Here is a 27,404-nt window from a genome sequence, read left to right on the forward strand (position 1 = left end):
ATGTATGGCTCTGCATCTGAGCCCTGAGATAGTTGAGAGGTTCCCAAATGAAGTCTCCTACTCAGAAGGAAAAATTTTTGCTATGTTGTTTGGAAATTTCTTTCTTCAAAGACCATGTAAAATTCACCTTTTTTCAGCAGAACTTAGGTTTTATATCAGTGTAGCTATTCTATATCCAAAAATATTACTTTTTTTGGACTTTCTCCAGGTTGCATAGTGCTGAAAGTAAATGGGTGAGTGTCAAGTGTGGTTAAAATTAAAATTTTGACCTTTATGTGTACCCTCACGAGCAATTCTAACATTATTTGATTCAGAAAACTGGTTTTTAACTTGGTTGGCTTGCGAGCTACAATCTATTGTTTTCCTGCCAGTTATCTGTAAAGCATCTTAAAAATTAGCATTTTAGAACATTAATTATTGTATTACATGTTTGGGAAATAAAACAGTACGTAACTTCTATCTGATGCATTTCTTTTTCTGAGAGTACACGAAAATAGCAAATGTGGCTCAATTTAAAGAGGGATTTATTTGCTGATATTGTTTTTTTCATTTTAATTTTTTAGTCATAGGAAAATATGCAGAACAAAATTTATCATTTTAACCAATTTTTAAGTGTGCCGTTCATTAGCATTAAGTACATTCACATTGTTTTGCAGCCATCACCATACCACTGTCCATCTTCAGAACTTTTCTCATCTTCCAAAACTAAAACTGTATTTTTAAAATAATAACTCCTGATCCCGTTTGCACCCAAGCCTTGGCAACCACCATTTCACTTTTTGTATCTTTGAATTTGACTACTCTAGGACCTCACACAGTGGAATCATACAGTATTTATCCTTTTGTAACTGACTTATTTCACTTAGCATAATGTCTTTAGGGTTTATTCACGTTGTTGCACATGTTGGAATTGTTTTCCTTTTAAGTTTGAGTAACATTCCCTCATATGTTTGTAACACATTTTATTTATCCATTCATCCACTGATGGACACTTGAGTTGCTTCCACTTTTTTGCTATTGAGAATAATGCTGCTATAAACTTGGGTGTAGAAATAGCTGTTTGAGTCCTTGCCTTCAGTTCTTTTGGTATATATGCAGAAGTGGAACTGCTGGGTCATGTGCTAATTCTATTTTTAATTTTTTTAGAAACTGCCAAACTGTTCCATAGTATTGGTACCATTTTACATTCCAACCAGCAGTCCACAGTGATTCCAGTTTTTCCACATCCTCACCAACATTTATCTTTTTTTTTTTTTTGTAATAACCAGACTTTAAAGAGGAAATTTTAAATTTTCTATTTTTATTTCTTTTAGATGGCTCATTTGGTCTTACTTTGGTAGAACTGTGATCTGTTTAGTCATTAGTGTTCTTATTTTTATTGAAAATACTATAATGTATTTCTTATTTTCTTGTTCAGTAGCTTGTTTGGGGGAATGCCCTTTCCTCTATTAGTATAATTTTTCCACATAAGTCTGCCTTATTTTTTAAGAAGAGAAAGCACTGAGAGTACCAAGTGAAGATACGAGGAATTTGAGGAATAATGATTAAGAACATAAACTCTGTGGTGGAAGATATACAACTTTTTAGGATTAATGCAGTTCTTTTCCCTCCAAATTCCCACCCAAATAACTGTTGTTTTTGTTGTTGTTGTTGTTGTTCTTTTCTTGTGTCCCAGCTTCCTTGTACTGTCATGGTAATCTGCTGGTTTTGGAATCAGTTACTATACTAGAATTAGAAGCACTTTAGTGCCCATAAAACTTTAAGAACTTCACATAAAAGATAAAGGAGAGGTTAGTTTTAAGTGGAAAAACAATTCGCTGATGATTACTTAGTCTTCACAAGAGTTTTTGTTAACTGAAGTAAAACTATTTATATATCTATTTTTTTAACACCAGACTTTTTTATGTTCTAGAGCTGCACTGTTAATACAGTAGCTACTAGCCACCGGTGTCTATTTAAATTAAAATTATTTGCAATTAATAAAATTAAAATTGAACTAGTTACATTTCAGTACTTAGTAGCCACATGTGGCTTGTGATTACTATATTGGACAACACTGATATAAAACATTTGGTCTGATTATTCAGCTTCCAAGTTTGAGTCTTCTCTCATTCTCTTTTCCACCTTGATAGTCTCTCTCTTTTGTATTTATCCTTTGAGATCCTGTGCAATTCATTCTATATTGTTTAAGAAAGCCTAACCTATTTATAAAACATTTTCAGAATTCTCAAGAATTTGAGAGTTTGAATCAAGATGAGATTTAGTAGAAATTGTGGATATTTTAAGGGTAAAGGAAGAATTCTCCTTGATTTGTGTTGAGACTATGTTAAAGAGTGAGCACCTAAAGGTAGGACAAATAAAGAAACAGTGGCTCTAGGGTTTAGGAAAGGAAAGTGTTTCTGGTTATTTTAAACTGAAGGCAGATAGATATGGCTGTTGAATTGGGGACCCTTCAGTGAGTCACAGTCATTATAACCCAGCCATTTTCATATGCTCATTAGCTTAGAAACTATGCATAGGTTAACACTTCAGGAAGCATTAAATATAAAAATTAGAGTTACTATGCCTAAAAAATTATTTTATACTACAAATGCACTGTCATAAAGTCATTCTTAATTATTCTGACTATGCCTGTCAATTATTATTTAGAGACAAAAAATTCTTGTTTTTAAACTAATTTTCATTTCATCTCCCCCAAACTTTGACTTGCTAGTCACAGCTAAGAATTGTACATTTCTAGTAATTTACCTTTAAATATAATTATATTATCTTAATAATTTTGTTTTTACAGAACATAGAACTTTCTGCTCTGATGGGAATGTATTTTAAGTTAAATTGTATGGCAGTAGAAATAGGATGTTATGATTTGATATAATAAATGTGTAGAGTATAAAGCAGAACCTCACTAAGTTTCTTATTGATCAAAGAGCCAATTTTTCTTTTTTGTGAGTATATTGTCTTCACTAGTGTTCAGTAATTGGCTCAGGAGATGCCACTAAGCTAGACAAGGCAGTGCTGTCTATTTTGTATGCAATTCTCATTTGGTAGCTGCAAGAATACAGTTATACCAGCAGTTGGAATCAGTATAAGAGATGTAGAGGGAAGGCAGATTAAGGTGAATGTTAAACTGTTATTCAGTACTGACTGGAAAGAAAAAGATTGGGTTTGCATTTTAATTTTTGAAATTTATGTAAAGCTTATAAAAAAGTTATATAAATGTGCCTGTATTCCACTTGATACTTGTTTACTTGTATATGCATTCTTAAATTTTGCCCCTTGTGACTTTGTTATGTTAGAAACAAATCAGATATTTATTGTATTACCTTATAAATGTTGAACTAGGACACAGAAGTAGGTTTCTTTTATTAAGATTGATAGGATAAAGATGTGAGAATGAATTGTAAGCTCGAAATAAAAATTGCTTAAAATTTTTTTTCCAAGAAGAAAGGCTGTGTTGTTTGATGATAGCCAAAGACTGACTGAGCATTTTGGCTGTATTCCGAATTCTGCCACTGACTCACTGTGTTTTTTGGCAAGTAACTTATCCTCCCTGAAACAAGTTCTTGATTCTTTACTTCTCTGTTTGTAAAGTTAGCATAATAATATTGTACTGACCTCAGATGGGTTGTGTAATTGGTTTCTCACTTTAGAACTTCCCAACATAAAAATAGTGTATCAGTCTTTTTAATTAAATATTTCTAAATTGTTATCTTTTTATTAGGTAAGTCATATTAGAGAGATGATTTAAATGCAAAACAAAGCCAAACCCTCTTTGTACTGTTCAAGATTTTTACTCTGAATGAGCTTTTAGTTATTTACATCTTATTAAGTAGTATACTCTATAAAGTATGAATAATTGTTTTATTTCTTTCTTTTAGTGTCAGAAAAAAGAAGAGTTTATTGAAAGAATTCAAGGTTTAGATTTTGATACAAAAGCAGCAGTTGCCGCACATATTCAAGAGGTATACAGTTCTTATCTACTTTTTATGAAGCTTGTGGTGTGTTTATTTGTATATCTCCCAAAATACTTAAAGTCATAGGATTAGCAAGAACAAGTCAAGGTCAAATATAGATGAACTCTGCTTTAAGATAAATTTTCTCTTTAGAGATAGTTTCTTAAATAAATCATCTTATACATGGCACAGTGCCAATTATAGATGTACTGTTGCCTTTATCCAGAGGGACATAGGCAAAAAGTGTTATTTGAGGAATGAAGTGTGCGTCTTTGTTAGACAGCACAGAATGAATAGTATAATAAATGGAAGCAGCAGAAAGTGGATCATTGCATGTAATTTAAAACTAAAGTGAGGTAAGATGATAAACTTAGTATTTTGTCATTCTATTGATTTTTCTTTTGAATAAATGAACACAGAATAATTTTTATTAAAGATATTATTTGAATTATACACATGTTAGCGATTTGTAACATCCATATAAAAACGTAAATCTGGGATGTATTGTGCAATGTCAAATAATTGAAGTTAAGTCATTTATTTGTTAAGATTGCTTTTGAAAGTTGCTATATCTGCATGTATTTAGTGTTAGGCATTTAATCTTGTGTACTTAACAAGACTTTAAAACTAGAGCATGTTAAATTTTGCCCCATGTTGATTAGAAAGAGAAGTAAAGAAGGATAAAGAGACTTTTTAAGTAGTGAAAATTAGTAGTGTTTAAAATATTCTCTATTTAAATAACTTTATATCCATATATCATCTTTTCTCTTGGTTAACATTCATAGAATCCAGCTTTCTTTTTCAGTAATATTATTGTTAACCTTAACCTTATTAGTAGTACTCTACAAGATACAGTTTTATTGGTAGTTTCCCTTTATATATGTTTGTTTATGTTAGCTTTGTGGCTTATATTTTGAGTAAATGCTAAGTGTTTCAAGTTACTAAATTTGCCACCATTTTTGAAAATGTTATTTTTGCTGCTTATGAAAGTTAAAGCAAAATATCAGAATCACGGTGAGAAATGGAAAGCAAGAAATGAGTATTTCACTTATATAACTTTCCCCTTCTCTAAGTCTTTAAAAGGGGAGTCCTTTTCTCCTGAGGTTCCTTGACAATGTCATCTTCAGAATCTGTAAGGACTTAGCTTTTCAAGTATAAAAGTGCAATGGCGTATATCCTACAGGATTAATAAAACTTTTACTTTTGAATTCAAGTACAGTGAATTTAGTGTTATCTAAACGTTAAACTGATTTTGTTAAAGCAGTTGTCAGATGTATGCAGTATTACCTTTCTTAAGGAATGCCCTGAATTAAATATCTTATTTTTCAGTTGACTGGGAAAAAAATATAAATTCATTTAGAGACTATATTTTTTAAAATAATTTTTAGTTGTAGCTTTTTCATTATTCATCAATTAAATTTTTATACATATGTGCTTTTTGTATTTTTATTATATAAGATACATAATATTTGAGCTAATATCATGGTAAAATGAAATAGATTTTTAAATAATAGCCTTTTTTAAATTGTTTGTTTTGGTTGCTTTTCTAAAGGTAACCCATAATCAGGAAAATGTGTTTGATCTTCAATGGATGGAAGTGACTGATATGTCTCAGGAGGAAATAGAACCACTCTTGAAAAATATGGCATTGCATCTAAAAAGACTTATAGATGAAAGAGATGAACATTCAGAGGTCTGTAAATTTCTTTTAGTATATTACCAAAGTTTTCTTTCCCCAAAAAAAGTAGCATTCAGGTATACTTCAGAATTAATACTCTGTTTCTTAGGGGCAGCTAATAGAGTACTGTATGACTTTTTGTGTGTGTGCAGCAGAGGAAGCAGTAACAGTCCCAAATTACTAGAAAACAGATTGCAATTAGATTTTCTTCTTTCTTTTTAAGTTATTATTCTCATTTTTTCTTGTGTGTTTTTTAAGTCATCTCCATAGCTCTGGCAACAGTACAAAAGTGTGAAACTGAAAATTTTGTTGATGTAAGTGGAAAAATCATTGCCTTGAAGCATGAGAATGTTTAAAGTTAATTTCTTAGTTTTATTGCCATGTGAGGTTGGAAAAATAAGTGTTAATAGAAGAAGAATCACAGGTGTTCTGAATAAAATGTCCCACAAAAGTTCTCAAATTTTTGTAGTCAATATAATGAGGCGTGATTTTTAAAAAGAGAATTATTATAAGCCCTTTTAAGAGACTACTTTGCTTTTTAGAAAGAATAAAATTGCTCCAAATTTTTTGCCTGCACTCTCTGAAAGCTCCTTATAAGTTTTAGAGGAGTCTAGACTTTGGTGCATGTGGTGGTGAGTAATATTTTCTTAATAGCAGCCTCTAAAGTATTCTGCCATTCAGGAGAATGTATAGCTTTGATCATTTGTTCCATTTACATGAGACAGTTTTGAGTTTATTTATAGAGAATTTGGTTACTCTTGGGACAAATGAAAGATTACATAGAAGAAATTCCTAAAGATTTATTTTTCTGAACAAAACTCTCATGCCTCTTTAGAGTATATTCAATTTTGATGAGAATTTTCAGTTTTTCTTAAGGCATTAAAAAGAAGGAAATATGGAAATAAAAAAATATTTTAGAGCAACAATTAAATTTTTAAAAAAGCTAAAGCACTAATACCAAAGGAGGGAAAGACTGCAGTGAAAAATCCCGACTATATATCAAACTCATCCTGAGTTTCATTTCATTTTCAATGTGATTTTTGAACCATGTGCTGTATATTTTTTTATATTAGTGTATTTTTACTGCGTTATTTACTTTCTAGAACATTCATTTGTTTGTATTTCTAGGTATTAAAAGTATTTTGATAAGATATCCTCCAATTTCTGAGGAATTACTTCTAAAAATCTATACTCTGGTCTCATATGACTGATGGACATATATAAATTGATCTCACATTAACTGATTAATAGGAGGTGGAATACATTTGGAGAAATGTGAACAGAATACTTGTCATTATATGATCAATGTCAAAAGTAAAATGAACAATAAACACTATATAGTGATTGTTAGAAAAATGTTTTAAAGTCCATCTGATCAAGCATTTCAGTTGAATTTGTTTTTCTAACAAGGAAAAAAAGTGGTTGCATTCTCCTGTCTAAATTATTCAGGAAACAAATTGCTAGCTGGTTTAAAACCAATTCTCTGGGGGGAAAATGTTAAACTTGGGTCACTAGTGGACTAATTAGAAAAGATAATTTAAAATAATTGTGAAAAATATTAAACAAATGTTAATATAGTATGTAAATGTAATAATTCCGTGTCATTTAATTTGATTGAAACAAGTTTTTATTTAGATTTTCCCTTTAGCTTTTATTCTGTTCTGATCTTTTGTTGTAATTGTTTCATTTCAATATAGAAAATATAATTTGCTCGCCCTGTTTTTAATTACTCTTCACGTTTTATTATTAAAGTTGTGGAACAATGATCTCTTTGTCTTCTCCTTCTACTAAAAACCAAGTAGAAAATTTTAATGAATTTAAGATCTCTTTATTGTCACTTTATTTTATGCCAAGCTTTGTGTTATAAGTTTTTATTAAATCTGCATAGTAACCCCATTTTATAGATGAAGATATTCAAGATCAAAGAAAAGTCAAAGTGTCTACATAATCTTTTTTGGAAAATACCTCTGGATTCTCTTAATTCTTAGTAATAGGTTTCCTTCTTTCCTTTTTTTCTTTTTAAAAAAATATTTTCAGCCCATAGTTCTTTGTGTTCTGTTTATTGACAACTGGAAGCTCTTGATATCTCCATTTTACCACCTACTAAGTTCAAATGTAGAATATGTCTTCAGTACTATTCTTGAGTTTTCTATTTTGTGAATCACTCAGTTGAATATTATTGAGCAACTATTTTTGTATTCTGTACTATACTAAATAAGATCAGAGACTTTTAAAAAAGGAGATATAAGAGATTGTATCTGATTTACTGGGAAAAAAACTTGCATTGCAAATGAAAAACAAAAGATAACATATTTAAATTCTAATTTATTTGTGCATGAAACAAATATTTATTAAACACGATATGTTAGAGTCAGAAGATGTTAGAAGGCAAGATTAAAGATAATCGAGACAGTAAGAAAATATACAAATAAAAGCTGACTCCATGAACATTGAGCCTGGGCTACTCTGGAGATTATTGATACTTTTGACAGTGACAGGGTAGTTGGGCTGGACATACTAGGTAAGTGGATAGGATGAAGTAGTGTCAATGAACATATAAACTATCTTTCAAAAAGTAGCATTGAAAAAGAAATATAAAGATAGCAAGAGGGAAATGTGAAGAAACTATATAGAAGAAACTTATTTATCTTTGAAGAACAAAGAGAAAAAAGCCAATTGAAAATGTTACAGAAATACGAATGTTTCAGGAATGACATGCATAAAAATGGAGGAGTTAATCATAGGTGGTTTTCTTTAAGAAGTTGGAGGAGGGTCATTTGTTGGAAGTGATAATAGCTGTTTACATTTGGAGACTTAAGTAAAGGGAATATAGTTACAATAGCCTTTGTGGGGGAAATTTGCCAGGAAATCAGCAAAATTTTCGATAAAAGGATGAGCATTGGAAAGAGCTTAATTGAAAATGGATGGTGAGATCTGTAATAGGGCTGTGTATTTTGTTTGTTTATTTTTCTCTAAGAGTTTCCTTGGAGCAGGAGTAGAAAAAACTGATGGTAGGTAAGGAAAATGACACAGTGTTTGAGTCAAATTTGAATTTGAATTCCTATTGGTACCTATCATTAGATATGTGACTTTGGTTAAGTTATTTAATCCATATGAGTCTCAATTTCTGTATGTCTAAAATAGACCTAATATCTCTATTACAGATTATAGTACTGAATGAGATCTTGCTGAAAAATCCCCTAGCTAGGAGTTCTATAAATATTAGTTCCTCCTTTTTTTTCCCCAAAAAGTGAGCCATAATCAAAGATGGCGTAGTAGTGTTAAATTAGAAAGTAAAGTTGACATTTAAGGGCCTTATTGTAATTCCAGGCTGAGTAGGAACTCTGGAGAAGCCACAAAAAAATTGGTGCGAAAAGGGGAAGTTGAATGATTAAAGGTTCAGACATAAATATGGTTACATGAGAGTAATGCCAGTAAAGGAGGCATTGCACAAAAGAAGAATGGTTCCTTCATTGGAGAAGCCTTCTATGTATCAAACAGGAAGTGGATTTGGAGTTGTAGTGAGAAAAGGAATTGGAAAATCACATTCTGAGGTTTATCAGTAAACATACTGGAATCTGTGAAAGCGATTGTTAGACAGATCTTCATTCAGATGCTGAAATATATCCTAAGGATAAAGAAATGAATTCTGATTGGTGATTTAAAAAATAAAATAAAATAAGAAGAAAAGTAATGATTCAGTGAAGATGGTATAAGACTTGGTGATGAGAAACAAAACAAAGATGGTGATTCCATGGTTCCAAGGTGGTAATCCCACCCATTTTATCTAGAATAGAAGGACAATTGAAATTGCTGTAAAAGACAATTTCTGCTTGCCTGAGAAGTTTGAAAAAAAGAAAAAAGAAAGCTGAGAAATTGGTTTAGAAAAAGAGAATTTTCCAATAAAAGGAAAATTAGGGGAATGGAGGAATATGATTGAGTGAGGTAGATGTAGCTTAAAAAGCTGTTAAAGGTGAGATTTAGGATAAATAAAAGGAGATTTGTGTCCTATGGAGGATCTCTAGAGAAAAAACTAAAAGAAGCATTGATATGAGAAACAGATCAGAACTACTATTGTAAGAGACAGAGTATAAGATATGGAATCAAGATTCCTGGCATTTCTACTAGCTGATTTTGTGATCATGGACAAACCAATCTCTGTGCCTCAGTTACCTTATTGCAGAATTAAGAGTTTGAACTAACCTCTGAGGTTCTGTTAGGTCTCTCAGAATCCCTGTTTACAATTCTAGAGCATTGTTGTCCAGTTCTACAATGATGGCAGGTTTGTTTTTTAGCACTGTCCAATATAGTAACCACTAGCTACATGTGGCTGTTGTATACTTGAAATGTGGCTAGTGTGACTAAGGAACTGTATTTTCAACTTTTTGAAGTTGTATTTAATTGGCCTCTTGTGCTACTGGCTACCATATTGGACAGCACAGTTGTAGACATATCACTCTTGGGTTGATTTCTTTTCTGTGTCACCAAGTCTTTTATGACTTTTCAGCAGTCGCTATCTGGTCTAATTATTTTACTATAATTGATTTCTTTTATTAAAAAACTAAGAATGGGAAAAAAGTATTGTCTTCTAGTGTTATCTACTAAATAGCTTATCCACGAACTGTTGAATCAAACTTTTTAAAATGACAGCTAAATATGATAAAGTTAAGATATATTTGACCAGTGCATCATTTTCAGTATCGTAGATTAGTATTTAGGTTTAGAGCATAGTGTTATATTTAGTTCTTTGATAATAGAATACTAAAAGTGATTCTTTGTTTATTTCTACATTTCCTTAGACTATCATAGAACTCTCTGAAGAACGGGATGGTCTTCATTTTCTGCCCCATGCCTCATCATCTGCACAGTCACCGTGTGGTTCTCCAGGCATGAAGCGAACAGAAAGTCGACAACATCTGTCAGTGGAACTGGCAGATGCTAAAGCCAAGATAAGAAGGCTTAGGCAGGAATTGTAAGTTGCTGATTTTCGAGACTCATTGAATTTAAATGAAGGTGACCTAAACAATATTACAATTTACAAAGGTGACCTAAACAATATTTTTAGGATTATAGAACATAGATAGTAGTTGCCAGTTGCTAGTCTATGTCAAAGTTTTTACTAGTTTTTGTCAAAATGAGAAAAATAAGGAGACTGGCATAAATTTCCCTAATGCTAAATCTTACCACTTTAGGGAATGCCCTTTATTCTGGATTTATGTCCTTTCTATCTGTCTAGTGTTAAAATGTCTTTCTTTTATAAAATAATGTTCTTCCTTGGCAAATTGGGACCTTCTTAATTTTTTTATTTTTATATTCTTGAAATCCAAAATATTGGCAACCACCAATATGGATCAGTAAGTTTAGCTCTTTCAGAATTAATGTTGTAAAACACCAAGTATTTGGCATGTAACATTACAAAAAATTAATTTTGTGTGTGTATCTTCTGCATCAAGTAATTGAAATGCCTGAATCATGTACTTAGAGATGATAAATATTCAGATTAGTTAGTGCCGATGACATTTATTTAACTTTCAAAGATCATTTCAGAAAAGTCAGTATAAATGTCATGTAGGTATTCCTCAGGGAATCACATGTAAAGATAAGACCAGTCTCTGCTGGAGACTTATTTTGCACTTTAAAAACCACAAAGGATTTTTGTGTTTTGGGCTATCATCGTAGTCTTCTTTTTTGGGGGGCGGAGGGGAGTGTTTTTCTAGAATTTGTGCTTTAGCGTGCAGATTTTAAATTTAAAGCCATAATATAGCAATTAAGTTTATTTATTGATTATTTAAAGCAATTAGTTTTAAAAGTGATAGAATATGCAAGGTAGAAAAAATATAAAGCCTATAGGAAAATTTGAAAACAAAAAAAAAAATACAGCTTTCATTGTGGATGTCTGCATTATTATGTATCTGTTGATGTGAGCACGCCCAGGATATTCTATAAACAGCTGCACCAGGAAAATTAGGGAAGAGATTGCTGTTATTAGTTTGACTGGCAGTTAATGGATAGCCTAAACAGCGAACACTAGTTTGTTCCATGTAATTTAGCACAATATTCTCCAGTCTTTAGATAAAGCATGCAATTAGAGCTGCAGTGATGGCTGTGAATTCGTTTAACATTTTGCGCTGTATTACAATTTGATTTTTAAATAAAATTTACTTGGCCATGGAGTTTATTAAAATTCCAGACAACTTAAAGAGATTAATAAAGTCTGGTCTTTCACATGCTGATTCAAAAAATGTAAATGAATATTTTTAATTAGTAAATATATATGCTAGATATAACAAGTATTTCTAGTAACTGTCATCAGATACCATATAGTATCTTCAGATACCGTATAATATCTTTACTGTCCTTTGAAAATGTGTTCCTTGTTGGATTTCTTCTGTTAACATTTGTTTTAAATCTTTTTGCTGGGACAGATCTTTCTTAAAGTGATGAAGTATGGAAATCAGGATGGATAAAAATAGTTGAGGTTACCCTAGACCTAATGGAAATAAATAATTTTAATGAAAACATGCACATTAACTAATAGCATACTTATTTATGGGTTGCACAATATAGTACAATTGCTTTTGATTTATTAACATACAGAGTAAAAACATTTGCAGTTTGGTTGGAGGAAGTAATTCTATATAAATTTCACTTTTATGCAGTAATTAACACTATCAAAAACTGTCTTTAATAATTTCCTCTGCCTCCATGGGTTCTATGTTTTCAAAGAGTTTTTCTCAAATTATTATTTTTTAAAGGAATAGCTTTATTGGAATATAATTCACATATCAGAAAATTTATCCTTTTAAAGTGTACAATTCAGTGATTTTTAGTATATTCATAGAGTTGAACAACCATCACACATTATCTAATTTTAAGACATTTTCATTACCCCAAAAAGAAGCCCCACACCCATTAGCAGTCACTCCCTATCTCCCTTTGCCCTTGGCTCCTGGCAAATGCTAATATACTTTCTCTTTCCATGGATTTGCCTGTTCTGGATATTTCACATAAATGGAATTATACATTATGTGGCCTTTTGTGACTGGCTTCTTTTACTTAGTATAGTGTTGTCAAGGTTCATCCATGTCGTAGTGTTTTATCAGTACTTTATTCCTTTTTATGATTGAATAATATTCTATTATATGGTTATACCACATTTGGTTACTCATTTATTGGTTGATGGGCATTTGGATTAATGTTCCTATGAACATTCATGTGCACATGTTTGTGTGGACATACGTTTTTAGTTCTCTAGTGTATATACCCAGAAGTGAAAATTCTGGGTCATATGGTAGTTCTACCCTTTTGACGAACTCTCAAACTATTTGGCTATACCATTTTACACTCTCACCAGCAATGTATGTATGCTCCAATTTTTCCGTATCCTTACCAATATTTATTATAACCCTTTTTGTTTATAGCCATTGTAGTGGGTGTGAAGTGATATCTCTTTGTGGTTTTGACTTGCATTTCCCCTATGACTAGTGATGTTGGCATCTTTTTCTGTGCTTATTGGCCATTTGTGTATCTTCTCTGGAGAAATGTCTATTCACATCCTTTGCCCATTTTTAAATAGAGTTATGAGATAAACTTTTAAACAAATCAGTGAAATAACATGAAACTGGAGGTATATTAGAAGTCTGCGTAGCCTGCATTTGAAACTCAAAGGAATTTTTGTCATTTTTGAGTTAGGAAAGAAAAGAGAGTGGTGTCAGGAATATTTCATAGCAGTAGTCACATTTTCAGTCGACGTTAGACATTAACTAGTTTGAAAAAGCTCAACTGGGTATTCTAAACAGAAGGAAGTGCAGCAAGTTCAGTAGGATATAAGGAGGGGCATAGTGAGAAATGAAGTTGAAAATGATGGAGTGGATACGTGGATGGTGATATATGCAGTACTCAGAAGTTCGAACTTTAAACAATGAGGATCAGTTGAAGATTTTTTTGCATAGGAGAGTGTCAAGATCAGATTTATGTTTTAATAAAGAGATACTAGCCTAGTAGCTAACTCTTAGTGAATGCTCAAATTGACATTATTATTTCGGTGGCAATATGAAAGTGCATTGAAGGCCAGTCCAGGCAAGAAGTGGTGTGGGCCCTGTTTAAGGTTATAACAGTGAGATTGGAGAGGATGTAAAGGAGAAGGCAAAGGTCTTTGATATAATTCCTAGTTTCCTATAATAAGTGTCTGCATGGTGATGCTGATCACTTGGAATGTAAGAGACAGGAATAAAATTAAGGTAAAAGGCAAGTTTAGTTTTGATACATTTAGTTTGAGGTACCTTAGAAATATCTTTGTGGAGATGATCATTGGATAATTGACTATCTGGTCCACAATGTGGAATAGAGATTTGGGATCACTAGAATACTGATGCAGAATAATATGCAGCATGTAAGTAGTAGTTGAAACCTTGGGAGTGGATAAGACCGCTCAGGAAGAACATGAAGAATGAGAAGGATGAAGGATGTGAACTGAAGAACACAAACATAAAAAGTTATTTAAGTGGTTAAGGGCATACTTCACCATTTATTAGCCATATTACTCAGTTTCTTCATCTATAAAATGAGACTTCTAATAATATGTAATATGATCAAACTCATGAACTTTTGGGTACATTCTGTCTGAGTGTGAATCCTGGCTCAGCACTTCTTAACTGAATGAGTGTAGCCAAGTTACTTAATCCCTTTAAGGCTGCTCAATTTCCTAGCCTAGTAAGTAGGAATAATTGTGTCCACTGTAGGTTTGTTGTGTGAGGCAAATATGTAAAGTGAACAGTGTCTAGTACATAAGTGCTCAATAAATGTAAGCTACTATCACTGCCATTATTTCTTTAGAGGCCTCTTGTAAGAATTAAGTGCTTCAGAAAGTGTAATGTGTCTAACAAAAGTGCCTGGCACAGATAATAAGAGCTTGATAATTGTTAACCAGAATATGAGTCCAAAACATGAAATCATTGAAAGGATCGGAGAATTAATATGTAGAGAAGTAGGAAAACCTGAATGTGAAGTCATAGAAACCAAAGGAGAGAGTATCAAGAAGAGGAATGGAGTTAACTACATTAAATTCTTCAGAAAGTTCTGAAAATAATCATTGGATTTGGCAATAAGGAGGTAATCAACTATGAAAAAGTATCTGTGGGGAGGTGTGGATGGAAGCCTCATTGCTATAGATAGAATGGTCAAATAAATGAGTGCACAAAAGGAATTATTTTATTAATGAAGTTCAAACTCCTGGGTAACTCTTTTGGAAAAATTATTTAAATTTATACCTCTCATCCACCAGAGTGAATTTCAGATGGATTAAAGAGCTAAATATTAAAAAATGATATAATGCTGAAAGAAGCAGATATATTTAAATGAATATATGTTTATTCTCTAGGTAGGGAAGAGCTTTACAAAAAAGCAAAAGAAGTATTTCTAAATACACACACGCACACACACACACACACATTTAACAACAGTATTTATAAAAGATGATTGTTCTATATGTATAAAAAATCAAATATATAAACGTTCAGAAAAAATTAAAAAGTAAGTAAAATTAAAAAGCATTTGACAATATTCCTCAAAAAGTTAAACATAGAATTTTCATATGACCCTACAATTCCATTCCTAAGTACATCCCCCCCCGAAATTTAAAGCGGACTCAAACTTGTACATCCCCCCAAATTTAAAGCGGACTCAAACTTATATACCATTCTTCATTGTGGTATTATCCCCAATAGCCAAAAGGTGGAAACAACGCAAGTGTCAATGAATGGATGGATGGATGGATGAATAAAATGTGCTGTAATCATTTGATAGAATTTGTTATTCAGCCATAAAAAAGAATGAAATTCTGATACCTACTACAACGTGGATGAGCCTTGAAAACAATTTAAGTGAGAAACCAAATACAGAAGGACAAATGTATGATTCCACTTAAATGAAATATCTTTAATAAGAGAGACAGAAAGTAGATTAGAAGTAGAGGCTGTGGAATGGGGGAGTTACGGCTTACTGGGTACGATGTGTCTGTTTCGGGTGATGAAAAAGTTTTGGGGATGATAGTAGTGATAGTTTAACAACATTGTAAATATAATTTATGCCACTAAATTGTTTTCTTAAAAATGCTTAACATTGCAATTTTATATATATGTTACCACCAAAAAAAATAGAATTGTTTACAATTTTTAAAAAAACATTGACAATCCATGAAGAAATATTTGTAAGAAATATCTTACAAATCACAATAGGTAATAGTTTTTTGTCAGAAGAAATTTTATTGTCACAAACATTAAAAAACAAAATTAGTCTTTCCTAGCATTCAAATAATGGAAATTAGAACAGTGACAGTACTTTTCACTTGTTAAATTGTTTCACATATAGGCACTTTTATCCTCTGCTGTTGCATTATAAATTGATAATGACCTTACTGGAGGGCAGTTTGACAGTGTATATCAAGTACCTATTAGCCTGTAATGTACTTTTAGAAATATGTCCTAAACTACACAGGGTTTTAGATATAGAGTTCATTTACCAAAACATTATTTATTACAGTGAAAAATAGAATCCACTTAAGTAAATTATGGTTCCTCTATCAAAGGGAATATTTTTATATTAAAAGTTATGGTTTTGAAAAATGTATGGGCATGAGGAGATGTCAACAACAAATTGTTTTCTACAATGAACATTTACCTTTTATTATTAAGAAACAGAAGGTGGAAAAATAGAGATGATGGAGACTTTGAGGAACTTGGCTCTGAAGCGGAGATAGAAATCAGGAGTTAGAAGTAAAGCAGTGTAAAGAGAAAAAAAAAATAGAAATTTAAGGATGTTTATAACCTTCTGGGAAGATACCAATAAAGTTATAAAGATTTTAGGTATCTGCAGCAGTATATCATTTCCCTTAGGCTATTATAAAGGTTGGTAATAGTTTGGAGACCTTTATAAGTCTCAGACCCAGATAATATTGCCTTGCATAGAAACTCTTCCAGCTTATTTGTCTTTGACTATGCAGACACGGAGAGAACGAGAAAGAGGAAGGATATTAGGAATGGAGGATGTCAGAAAAGATAGAGAGAAACTACCTTATGAACTATGAAGATGTCACTTATTGAAGTTTGCCTTTGGAGAACTTTAGAGGGAGTTTGATTGATGATGTCTAATCATATAAATTACTAGTATCAATTTTTTTTGTCTTTTCCTCCAGGATTGGAGTCATGGATAATTGTGTTCAACTAGAAATTTAGTTAATGATAATACATTTGTTAATGTAGATGATGATCATAGTTTTTGAAAGAAGTAAGCTCATTCTTTAATAAATATTTTTTGCATTTAAGGGAAGAAAAGACTGAACAGTTGCTGGACTGTAAACAAGAACTTGAACAAATGGAAATAGAACTAAAAAGGCTGCAGCAAGAGGTTTGTACCTGGAACTTATATGAGACTACTAAGTAATTGGAAATTGATTTTTCTCCATATAATTTATAACCTTTACTTTAATGCTTTATGAGATTACTGAGGCTTAAAGAGATATAATGACTTTTTTAGTGTTTCTCTCTTCAAAAATGCCAGAGCCAAAACTAGAAATCAAGGTCTTTGGACTTTTCTTTCTTCTATATCAGTGCTATTTAAACTTTGCTAAGATTCAAAGGAGCCTCTTAGGACTGGGGTGGTTCTAAGTTTCTCTTTTTTTGTGTACTTGGCTTCTGTAGACTTGGAAGCTGGAACTCTACTGTAAATTGTGCTGCTTATTTTGATCTCCCTGCGTCTCCACTCTCTGATGGTGCTTTATGTTAATTTATATATGACAATGCTTTTTAATTTTTCATTCTTTCGTATTAAATAAGATCAAAGCCTTTTACTTTTTGTAATTTATTTTTATTAAAGCTTTGTGTTTTTTCATCTTTAACCAATTTGTTTAAGAATTCACTTCTTTTAATCACTCCATAATGTTTTGTTTCCATTTGGAGGTAGTGCATGAGGTCTTCTTTCACCCATAAATGGTATGGATTGGGATAAGGATGGACCATTTTCTTCCCCTTACGTGCCATTTTAATTTAAGGGAATACTCTACTTGCAGGATCATAAACTGGGACCTTTCTAGATGTATGAGACTGGAACTCATAATCTTTATTTGTGTATATGCTGTGGCTGCTCTTCCACTTCTTGGTAGCAGAGTTTTTGTACGTGCGTTTCCTCTAAAACAGATTTGTCAATCTTTTCGATCTCAAGACTCTTTTCTGCTCTTAAAAATTACTGAGGATTATATCTACTTGTATTTACTGTATTAGAAATTGAAACTAAGAATTTCTAAAATAATACTTGACCCATTCCATGTTAACATAAAAATTATATTTTAACTATATAACCATTATTTTCCATAACAAAAAGTAATTAGAATGGTACTCTTTGCATTTTTGGAAATCTCTTTAGTAATGCCTGGCTTAATTAAACACTGCTAGAATCTCATGTTTATTTCTGTATTCAGTCTGTTAAGATATCACATGCCATGTAACCTCTGGAAAACTCTACAGTGCCCTCATGAGAGAATGAGAGTTTCTTAGAATTATTATGAAAATAGTTTTGACCTTACGAACACCCTGAAAGAACAGATGTTCCTGGATCACACTTTGATAACTACTGTCCTAAAGGATTATGAGGCTTTTAAAAGGTTGAATTTTAATATTTGTTTCACTTGGCATTAATCACATGCAGTAATCATTTTACTTGGAATAATTTAAAAAATCAGCAGCATTTTAGCATGTTACAGCATATCTAGATAGAAACTTTTTTTTCCCTCTAAAACAACTAATGATCAACTTTAGTAATACATTTTGCTCTTCTGTATTTTTACTGTCTTATATTTTAAAGGTAACTCTTTTACCTTAAATTAATTCCAAATGATTGATTAGCAGAGGTTCTTATTTTAAAATATCCTGAATATTTTTTACATTCCTGATGCAGAATATTATATAAAAAAATTGTAAAAAAATATGTTTGTATGCTGTACATAAACATGTTTAAAATACTTTGTATTAGTAGTAAAAAGAAAGGCTTTATATCTCTTCATTTTAAGATACAACTTAATTGAGATTTAATTTATTTACCAGAAAATTAACACTTTTAAAGATATAGTTTATTGAATTTTTAGTAGATTCATCAAGTTGTGCAACCAAGGATGATCAGTTTGAAAATAGAAAATAATATTTAAAATATTAATATTTATTTATATTTAGAACATGAATTTGCTTTCGGATGCTCGTTCTGCGAGAATGTACCGAGATGAATTAGATGCACTTCGAGAGAAGGCAATCAGAGTTGATAAACTTGAAAGTGAAGTCAGCAGATATAAAGAGAGGTTACATGATATTGAATTTTATAAGGCAAGAGTTGAGGTATGTTGCATAATTTAAACTATTCACAGTGTTTTTTGTTTTGTTTTGTTTTTAAATTCACTTAATGTATGGAACTCTTGAAATGTTGAGCATACTGTAAATACCTTCAAATATTTAATTTATGATAGGATCAGCAGATTGCTTAGAATTTTAAAAAAGGACTTTGGGACATTATTAATTTTATTGAACTCTTTGGCGCTCTTCTTTCATTCCTTCGTGTAGCATTACAGGTATACCAGTCTTTGGAAGTCCTTCCCTCAGAGTCACAATAAAGTGTTTCTCTCTGCTGATTTAAAGCTTGTTCCTAGAAGTGAAAGCAAACATGTCGCTGATCAATTCTCAACACAGACTGCTAAATTAGAATCAGTAAAGGAACTTATGCACACACATGCACTCTCTCTCAACAAATTATATAACATTTTACATGAACAAATTAGGAAAAACAATTTTCTTTACTTATGATTGCAGTTCAGTGTTACATGAAGGTGAGTTTGACAGCAAGAAATTGACACTCCTTGTATCTACATCCTTTTTTTCCTTTCTCAGTTAACTTCCTCATTGTAAGCAGTGGAGATTTTGTTCACTTTTAATATGGGAGTAAGAAGAGAAGAATATGCAAAAAGTGAAGACATTATAAGAGAAAGTAGTTAGAACATTTGTGCCTGACAGTTACCAAAAATAGACTCAATAGACTACAAAGATATGGGGTCTGCATGGTACTGTTAAGGGGTCCTTATAGATGCCACTGTTTTAATATACTTTCTCTTAACTTTGTAAACTGCAAGCGTATAATTTAGCAAGGTAGGTTTGTGAACATATATCTTCAAAACAGATGCTAGGGATTTTAAACATTTTCTCAAGATGCTTATGTAGAATATTTATTGATAGAGCCTCAGTTTATGATTTATGTGAGTATTAGTTCAAGTCTTGGAATTGTACTTAAACACCCCAAACCCTTCACTTTCAAGCTATAGTTTAAGTGGAGAAAAATCTTCAAGTCTATTTCAACAAATATATTAAGCCCTGATTTTATGGAGATTTGTGTCTCTTAAATATCTGCAAGACTACTTATACTTAGTTCCTTATCCTTGTGACTAAGGAATTTAAATGTACTCTGACAATTTCATATGAAATTATAGTGAGTAGTGTTACTCATCCTAATATAAGTACTGAGTATTTTGTTTGTGTAATAGCTTAAATTCCAGGGCAAAATGAAACCAAGAAAACATTACTCAGTAGCTTTACTCTTGCATATAAAGAATTTTTGTTTCAGAACTTTAAAAAATTAACCAATATTAACACGTTTGTGATAAATAAAGCCTATTTGAAATGTTTATAGGAATTAAAAGAAGACAATCAAGTTTTATTAGAAACAAAAACCATGTTGGAAGACCAATTAGAAGGAACCCGAGCGCGTTCTGATAAATTACATGAATTAGAAAAAGAGAATTTACAGCTAAAGGCTAAATTGCATGATATGGAAATGGTAAGTATTGTAAAGTAGATCAATTACATGGCCTCTAAGGAAAAATTCTAAGTTTCATCTGATTTCTCTATAACGGCAAAGGATGGCCAGTGTCCTTGATGCTTTATCAAAGAAGAGAGAGCTAAATAAATTTATGCTTTTGTTACAGAGGAATATTATTTATTTTGTCTTGTATTTTTCAGAAAACTAATAAGCTATTGTGTAAACATGCCTTTAAAATACAGAAATAAAACCACTCAGCACTGGGTCAGAATCATTTGTTATTATTACTAAAATAATATATTGACTATGAAGAAGAGTTTTCGATGTCCCCAAAGATCACTTTAAAAGGGTGTCAGACACCTGGTCAGCTTAATGACCAGTTGTAGTAATTATAATAACTAATTATTGTTCTTCAAACTGTGAAAAATGTTTAGGAACTCAAGATTTATTCTCATTCTGATAATACATTATTAGCTTGAAATTTTACTGTTTCTTAGCTTTCTTTTCTCTCCATATTCCCTGCCAATAAAAAAGGAACGTGATATGGATAGAAAAAAGATTGAAGAATTAATGGAAGAAAATATGACTTTGGAAATGGCACAGAAACAAAGTATGGATGAATCATTACATCTCGGCTGGGAGCTGGAACAAATATCTAGAACTAGTGAACTTTCTGAAGGTATTCTCAATATTGTTCTATGTATTTAAATGGATTGGTGAATAAATGAAATTGTATTTATGCTTATATTTCTGGATATTTTATTGCAGTTCTTTATTTTCTCCAGCTTGAGATGTCTCTGAAGGCCAGCTGTGTCCCTAGATATGATTTCACAGAGTAATATGTTATTTCCACATTCCTGGGTCTGGTTATCTTTGCATATCTTACAAATCAACTTTTTTGAGTGAAATAACAGATTTGATCAGTGGTTTAGGCAATTTTTTCATGTTAATATCATAAGAAACTGAAATACCAGTTTATTAATTTATTTTGAGAAATATAGCCATCTACTAAATAGAACAGAAAAGTCATATCATCTGGTCAGCATGTTCTTTGATTACAAGCAAATCTAAACAGGAAGTCAAAACGTCCTGGGAAGATTCTCAGGTGAATATGTAGCCAGAATAAAGCAAGTTAAGGATCTTCATGGCTACTTTCATCAATATATGTATTCTCCATTTTAGGATTATACCTACCAACTGCTACAGTTCATTTATACCCTGGAGATAATGAAAGACCGCCAGATAAATTTTTAGATCTTGGCTTTTTTTTCTTAAGCTCTATTATTGACTTGTCCTGTGTCTTAAAACTGAGTATATACATACAGTACAGTTATTTGGGTTATTATGCTTTGGGTTATTAGCTTTGATTATGCTAATACTGATATACTTTATTGAAATTACACTCAGGTCACATTTATTTGAATTAGAATAGTTCCCTAATTCCTCAGTTACCCAGCATTGGACTATTCCACCTGCTTTCCTTCCTTCAGTAGATATTTATTAAGCACTTATCGTGTGTAAAATGTTATACCAGGCCCTGAGGATATAGTGGTGTGGTAGACATAAAGTCTGAGAGAGCTTATAGTCTGGTCTTAGAGAATAATTAACTTCTACAGATGACTCATATTTATTACTATTAGGCTTTTCCTAGTTTTATACTTTTCCTAGAACCAAATTCTAGGACCCCATGTAAATTCTCTACAGCCAGTGAAGTTGCTGAGATGTATTACTTAAAATATTTGTGGAACTTTTTTTTATTGTATTCCTTGTGAATTGAGTTAGAAAGAAAGCAATTTGTACTTAAATGTTTTCTACCTCTAAAGTAGTTAAAATCTACACTGTTAAAAGTGTCATCGTCTATTAAGTGAGGCCAATAATAGTAAATACCTTGTAGGGTTGTTGTGAGGATTGAATTTCTTAATACTTATGAAGTCCCTAAAACAGTGCCTGGTAAATAGTAAACATTTGAATGTTAAGAATTATTATAATTATTATTATCATTATATTACAGTTGTTTTGCAGTTATTCTTAGCTGAGGCCATAGACCTGAATATTTATTTTAATGCGGTGTCAGTTTTTTTTCTTTTAAATTATACAAGGTACTTTCTAGAAAATGTACAAAATGTGAAAAATATAAAGGAGGAGGTAAAAGTCACTAATAATTTCTTTTACATTTCAAAAAATTTGCTTCTAGAAATTTTTTACATACACATAGGTGCATTGTAGTCATCATGGGATCAATGTGTATATACAATTTAGGTTCCTTTTTTCACCTAAGATTATAATATTGGCATTCTTTCATGTTAAAAATGTGTTATAAGCATCCTTTTTAATTCTTCATAGTCTGACTTGAAGCTGCTTTGATTTGAAGCACAGTCATAGTATTGAAAGTATTATTAAGGCATAGCATGTATTTTAGCCTAATCTTGTTAATTCGAAATGATGACTACAAATCATGAATTAGAGTTTTATGAAAGAAGACTTGGACAACTAATGGAATTTTAAGTCAGTAACTATCTAGTATACCAGCTTTTAAGAAAAGATTAACAGTATGCTGAGTAGAACAAAAGCTGGAAATAAGAATTGAAACTTTCTTTACTTAAAATCTGGGAGATATTTTACCATATCTAATTTTGTAAAAAAATATACACTTATGGAGATAATGTTTTGTGTGTGTTTGTGTGTGTGTTTCTTTGCTTTTTATGATGGAGAATTTGAAACATACAAAAGTAGACAGACCTAGAAATGCTCTCCTATACTTCTATCCATTTTTCTTCCTGATATCTAGAATTTCAAAATAAATTTATAAATCCTAATATCTTTATATTATCAAAATATTCAGTGAGTCTGCTATAGAGTCATTAAAAATAATTATTTGGGGGCTTACCAGAGAGCAGTCATTTACAGAACTAGAAACAATATTCTTATGTTAAAAATGCAGTGCTCTAATCTACTTAGAAAGATGATTTCCCTTGACAAAATGGAGTAGATGTTGTTCTTTACACCTAATTTAACAGGGATTCTTCATTTAGAGAAAGACTTTTTCAAGGTGACCAGTCTTGTCTTTCTCAGAATCAGATTAGGAATTTTTCCCCTCAGACTGTCTTCTTTTAAATTTTGAAAGTGTGGCATAGGATGTGCTTTATACTTCTTCTTATTTGAGTTACACAATGACTATGAGATACACAGGCCAATAACTATATTTCGTACAAGTAACCTAAGACTCATTGAGGTTAAAGTGGCTTGGGTACTGTCAAGTAGTTAATTTCTTATGGAACTAGAACTGAAACTCTAATCTCTTCAGTCTAAATTTTGTAATTTTTCCTCACTGGAATGCTTATGGGTGCATTAAAAATTCAAGATTTACCTGTCTTTTGTTTGTCAGTTAATTTTTTCCATTGTATCTCTCTTGTATAACTTAATAAATTTTTTATATAGTTAAGGACCAAGTGATGTCATACATTTACACTCAGCATTTTAAATAGTAAACTGTAAATATAGTTTTAGCAATGACTTATTTTTCAATATTATAGCACCACAAAAATCCTTGGGCCATGAGGTGAATGAGTTGACATCAAGTAGATTATTGAAGTTGGAGATGGAAAACCAGAGTTTAACAAAAACTGTAGAAGAGCTTCGGAGTACTGTGGATTCTGCAGAAGGTAACACTTCTAAAATCCTGAAAATTGAAAAAGAAAATCAAAGACTAAGTAAAAAGGTAAATAAAAATTAATATAATTTTTAAAAAGTATGTAAAAGTATAAATAGCACTGCAGTAAAACATTAATTTTCCAGTTTTTAATGTGCTCTCAATATTATTTCGACTTATGGAAATGTTCAAACATACATAAATGTGAAGTAAATGAAATCCTATACTCATTATTCAGCTTCAACAATTTTTAATTTACATCTAGTCTTACTTCTACCCCTGCCTACTCTCCTCGCAAACCACTAGATTATTTTGAAGTAAATCCTAGACATGGTATCATTTCACCAAGAAATATCTTAGTATATAGCTCTAAAAAGTAAGAAATTAAAAAAAAAAAGAACAGTGACATTATCCCACTTAAAAATAATAATTTTTAGTCAGCATTACAATTTCTCTAATTCTATTTTTTTTTTTTTTACATTTTGTTTGAATTTGAATCCAAATAAGATCAAATATATTCAATCAATTGATGTGTTCCTTAAGTCTTTTTTATCCTATAGGTTTACTCTTTTTTCCTAGCAATGTTTCTGTGGAAGAAACCAAGTTATTTGTTTAGTAGAGTTTCCCCACAATCTAGATTTTGCTGATTGCATTCTTTTTGTCACTTAAGTTCTTTTGTTCCCTATATTGACTCTTTTATTTGTAGGCTTAGTCAGGTTCAAATTGAATTTTTAGTAAGAATATTCATATGGAGTATGTATATTTCAATCAGAAGGCATATGCCTGTCTCTCTTTTTGTGACGTGGAAAATGATTTGCTGGGAAATCTTAATTAATCAGAGATTACAAAATCCTGATATTTTAAATATAATCCTCCCTTCTTAATTTGATAGCTAAGAGTATTTCTATGAGGAAAAACTTTTCTTTTTAAAAACTACTGGTTTTAAGAAAACAAACACCATTTGTTATTCTGAGGCATAGCTCTTACAGGAAAAACAGGATAAATGTTTGAATCTATCTCTTTATTTACCAGTTTCCTAATAATGAATTGGTTCTCTCATATCCTCCTGAGATAAGTGAGTGAGTTTATTGTTTGTTTTATTGTCATTATGAACTCAATAGATTTAAAAATATTTGAAGTGTTTCAATCTACTGCATTTTTTTTTTTTTTTTTTTGCTGTCCCACTGAAGCTGCTTCCTGAATTCTGTGACACAGCCTTAGCACTCCTTCAGAGCTTCTTGGTTTCACCGTGAAAAAATGTTCTAGGCTCCTATCTGTGTCTGATTTTTCCTTGGATAGATTCTGGGTTTCTAGAATCTCAGTTATGAAATATCCCTAACTTTTAGACCAGTGATTTTTGAACTATATATAGTATGCATCATAATCACCTTAGAGCTTGTTAAAAACGCGGATTGCTGAATCACACGCGTAAGAGCCCTGATTTTTGGTAGGCTCTGGGTAGGAGCTAAGCATTCTCATTTCTAAGAAGTTCCTTGGTGATGCTGATTCTGCTGTTTTGGAATCATACTTTGAAGACCACTGCCTTAGATAATGCAGTTAGACATCTGATTTTCTTGCAATATTTTTACTCTTTTAAAACATTTTTGTATCATCTTTAGTCCATTAATCAAATAATCTTAAGCGTTTGACAATATAGTGTTCAAGTAGGAGTGGTCATTTAGAACTTGGAACAGTTTTATTTTGGTTGTCATTATAATTGGATCTGTAAATTATAATTGTCCTTGATGTCTAATATTGTAAATTAGTGAGTCTAGCAATTTTTGATAAATTCATTGTATAAAAGATGTCTTTTGTCTTTTGTAAATCAAACGCTTCACTTGAATCCCACTGATGTTAAACGACAAATGAATTGAAATAATTGTTGTCTACATATTCATCTGTAAAGGGAGAGCCAGTTTAATTAGTTATTAATAACTAAAAGCTTTGTAAACATGTAAAATTAATGTTGAATTCAGTTCCTGGAAGAGATTTGTGACTTGATGCTTTTGAGATATTACTGGAAGAGTGTTTTCCAAGTGTGATTTATCTTCCACTGATGTTAAAATAGAAAAATTCAACTTGCTTTATGTAAGACTATTAAAATGCTTAGAGTTCTTCACTATCAATATGAAGATTTAAGTAATATTTAAACTTGATGTGGAATATTTACTATAGCTAAATCTTTTATTTTTTTAACTACCTGATTTGAATGTGATATATTATAATGGGAAAATCAGTGATATATAGCATATTGTAAACTTAAATTTGCTTTTTCATATTTATTAACCACATACTTTATTATATCTTTCAAATGTGTAATTGAAAATTTAGACCTAGAATATAAATATTTGCTGAGTTTTGTTCAGCTCATTTTCTCCAGTATTCTCCTTTTTTCCTTTTTATTGTAAAATAAGTTCCTCGTTTCCTCATTAAACTTACACCATTTCTCATCTTTTCCTTAATGCTTTTTATATTCTCTTTTTTTTTGTATGCAGAAATTCCTTGACTATAATTAAAATTTTATATTCTAAAGTCACTCAAGCCAAGAGAGCCTTTCAATAAGACTATATAATCTTCTTATAGCACATAACTATCATATATTCATTTGGATTTGTTTTTGTGCTTACAAGTAGAAATTTGCCCTCAGAGATTCAGAGGATAAGAAAAATAGTCATGTCTGCATATTTTATATAGCTGCCAAAATTAGCATGGAATGTTACTTGAATTTCTCTACTAAATTCTTAAATTTCACCATTTGGGCATTAAAAATGTATTTTATCATTAATTTAATAATTATCTTTTGTTTGGCATATTTCCATTGTTGTAAAATACTTTATGATGTATTGTTTTATGTTTTAATTTTCTCCAGGTTGAAATTCTTGAAAATGAGATTATTCAAGAAAAGCAAAGTCTTCAGAATTGTCAGAATTTAAGCAAAGATCTAATGAAGGAGAAAGCTCAGCTTGAAAAGACAATCGAAACTCTTAGAGAAAATTCAGAGAGACAGGTTCATAAATTTCCTATTAAGCATTCTGTTTTAAAATTAATTAACAAAAGTTATTGTATAATTTATGCAAAAAAAGTCCATATAACTTTAAAGAGAAAAATATTTCAGAATCTTTTAGATTTTAAAGTAACTATGAGTTTACCTCACTTTCTATGTCAGATATTTTATGAAAGCTAAAGAGGAAGCTTATTTTAGACTTTCTAAAATTGCCAGTAAAATTAATAATTATCTTACATACGGTTTTGCATTACCTGTGATTTCAAGTTCTTG

At 31.1% G+C, this 27,404-nt stretch overlaps 1 protein-coding gene across 7 annotated transcripts in view; it reads left to right on the plus strand.

Annotated features, from left to right (window-relative positions):
* The window catches only part of CCDC88A (coiled-coil domain containing 88A), a 116,353-nt gene that overhangs the window by 48,167 nt on the left and 40,782 nt on the right, over positions 1-27,404 (plus strand). For all 7 annotated transcript variants that reach the window (XM_006909592.2, XM_025045217.1, XM_025045213.1 and 4 more), the window contains 9 exons: positions 3,879-3,962; positions 5,506-5,646; positions 10,431-10,603; positions 16,953-17,034; positions 18,852-19,010; positions 20,350-20,496; positions 21,013-21,157; positions 24,012-24,196; positions 26,997-27,134. In XM_006909592.2, the coding sequence (XP_006909654.1) occupies positions 3,879-3,962; positions 5,506-5,646; positions 10,431-10,603; positions 16,953-17,034; positions 18,852-19,010; positions 20,350-20,496; positions 21,013-21,157; positions 24,012-24,196; positions 26,997-27,134 (1,254 nt within the window). The remainder of the gene's footprint in view (positions 1-3,878; positions 3,963-5,505; positions 5,647-10,430; positions 10,604-16,952; positions 17,035-18,851; positions 19,011-20,349; positions 20,497-21,012; positions 21,158-24,011; positions 24,197-26,996; positions 27,135-27,404) is intronic.

The sequence above is a fragment of the Pteropus alecto genome, unplaced genomic scaffold, assembly GCF_000325575.1.
Source record: "Pteropus alecto unplaced genomic scaffold, ASM32557v1 scaffold131, whole genome shotgun sequence".
In the NCBI taxonomy this organism is placed as follows: Eukaryota; Metazoa; Chordata; class Mammalia; order Chiroptera; family Pteropodidae; genus Pteropus; species Pteropus alecto.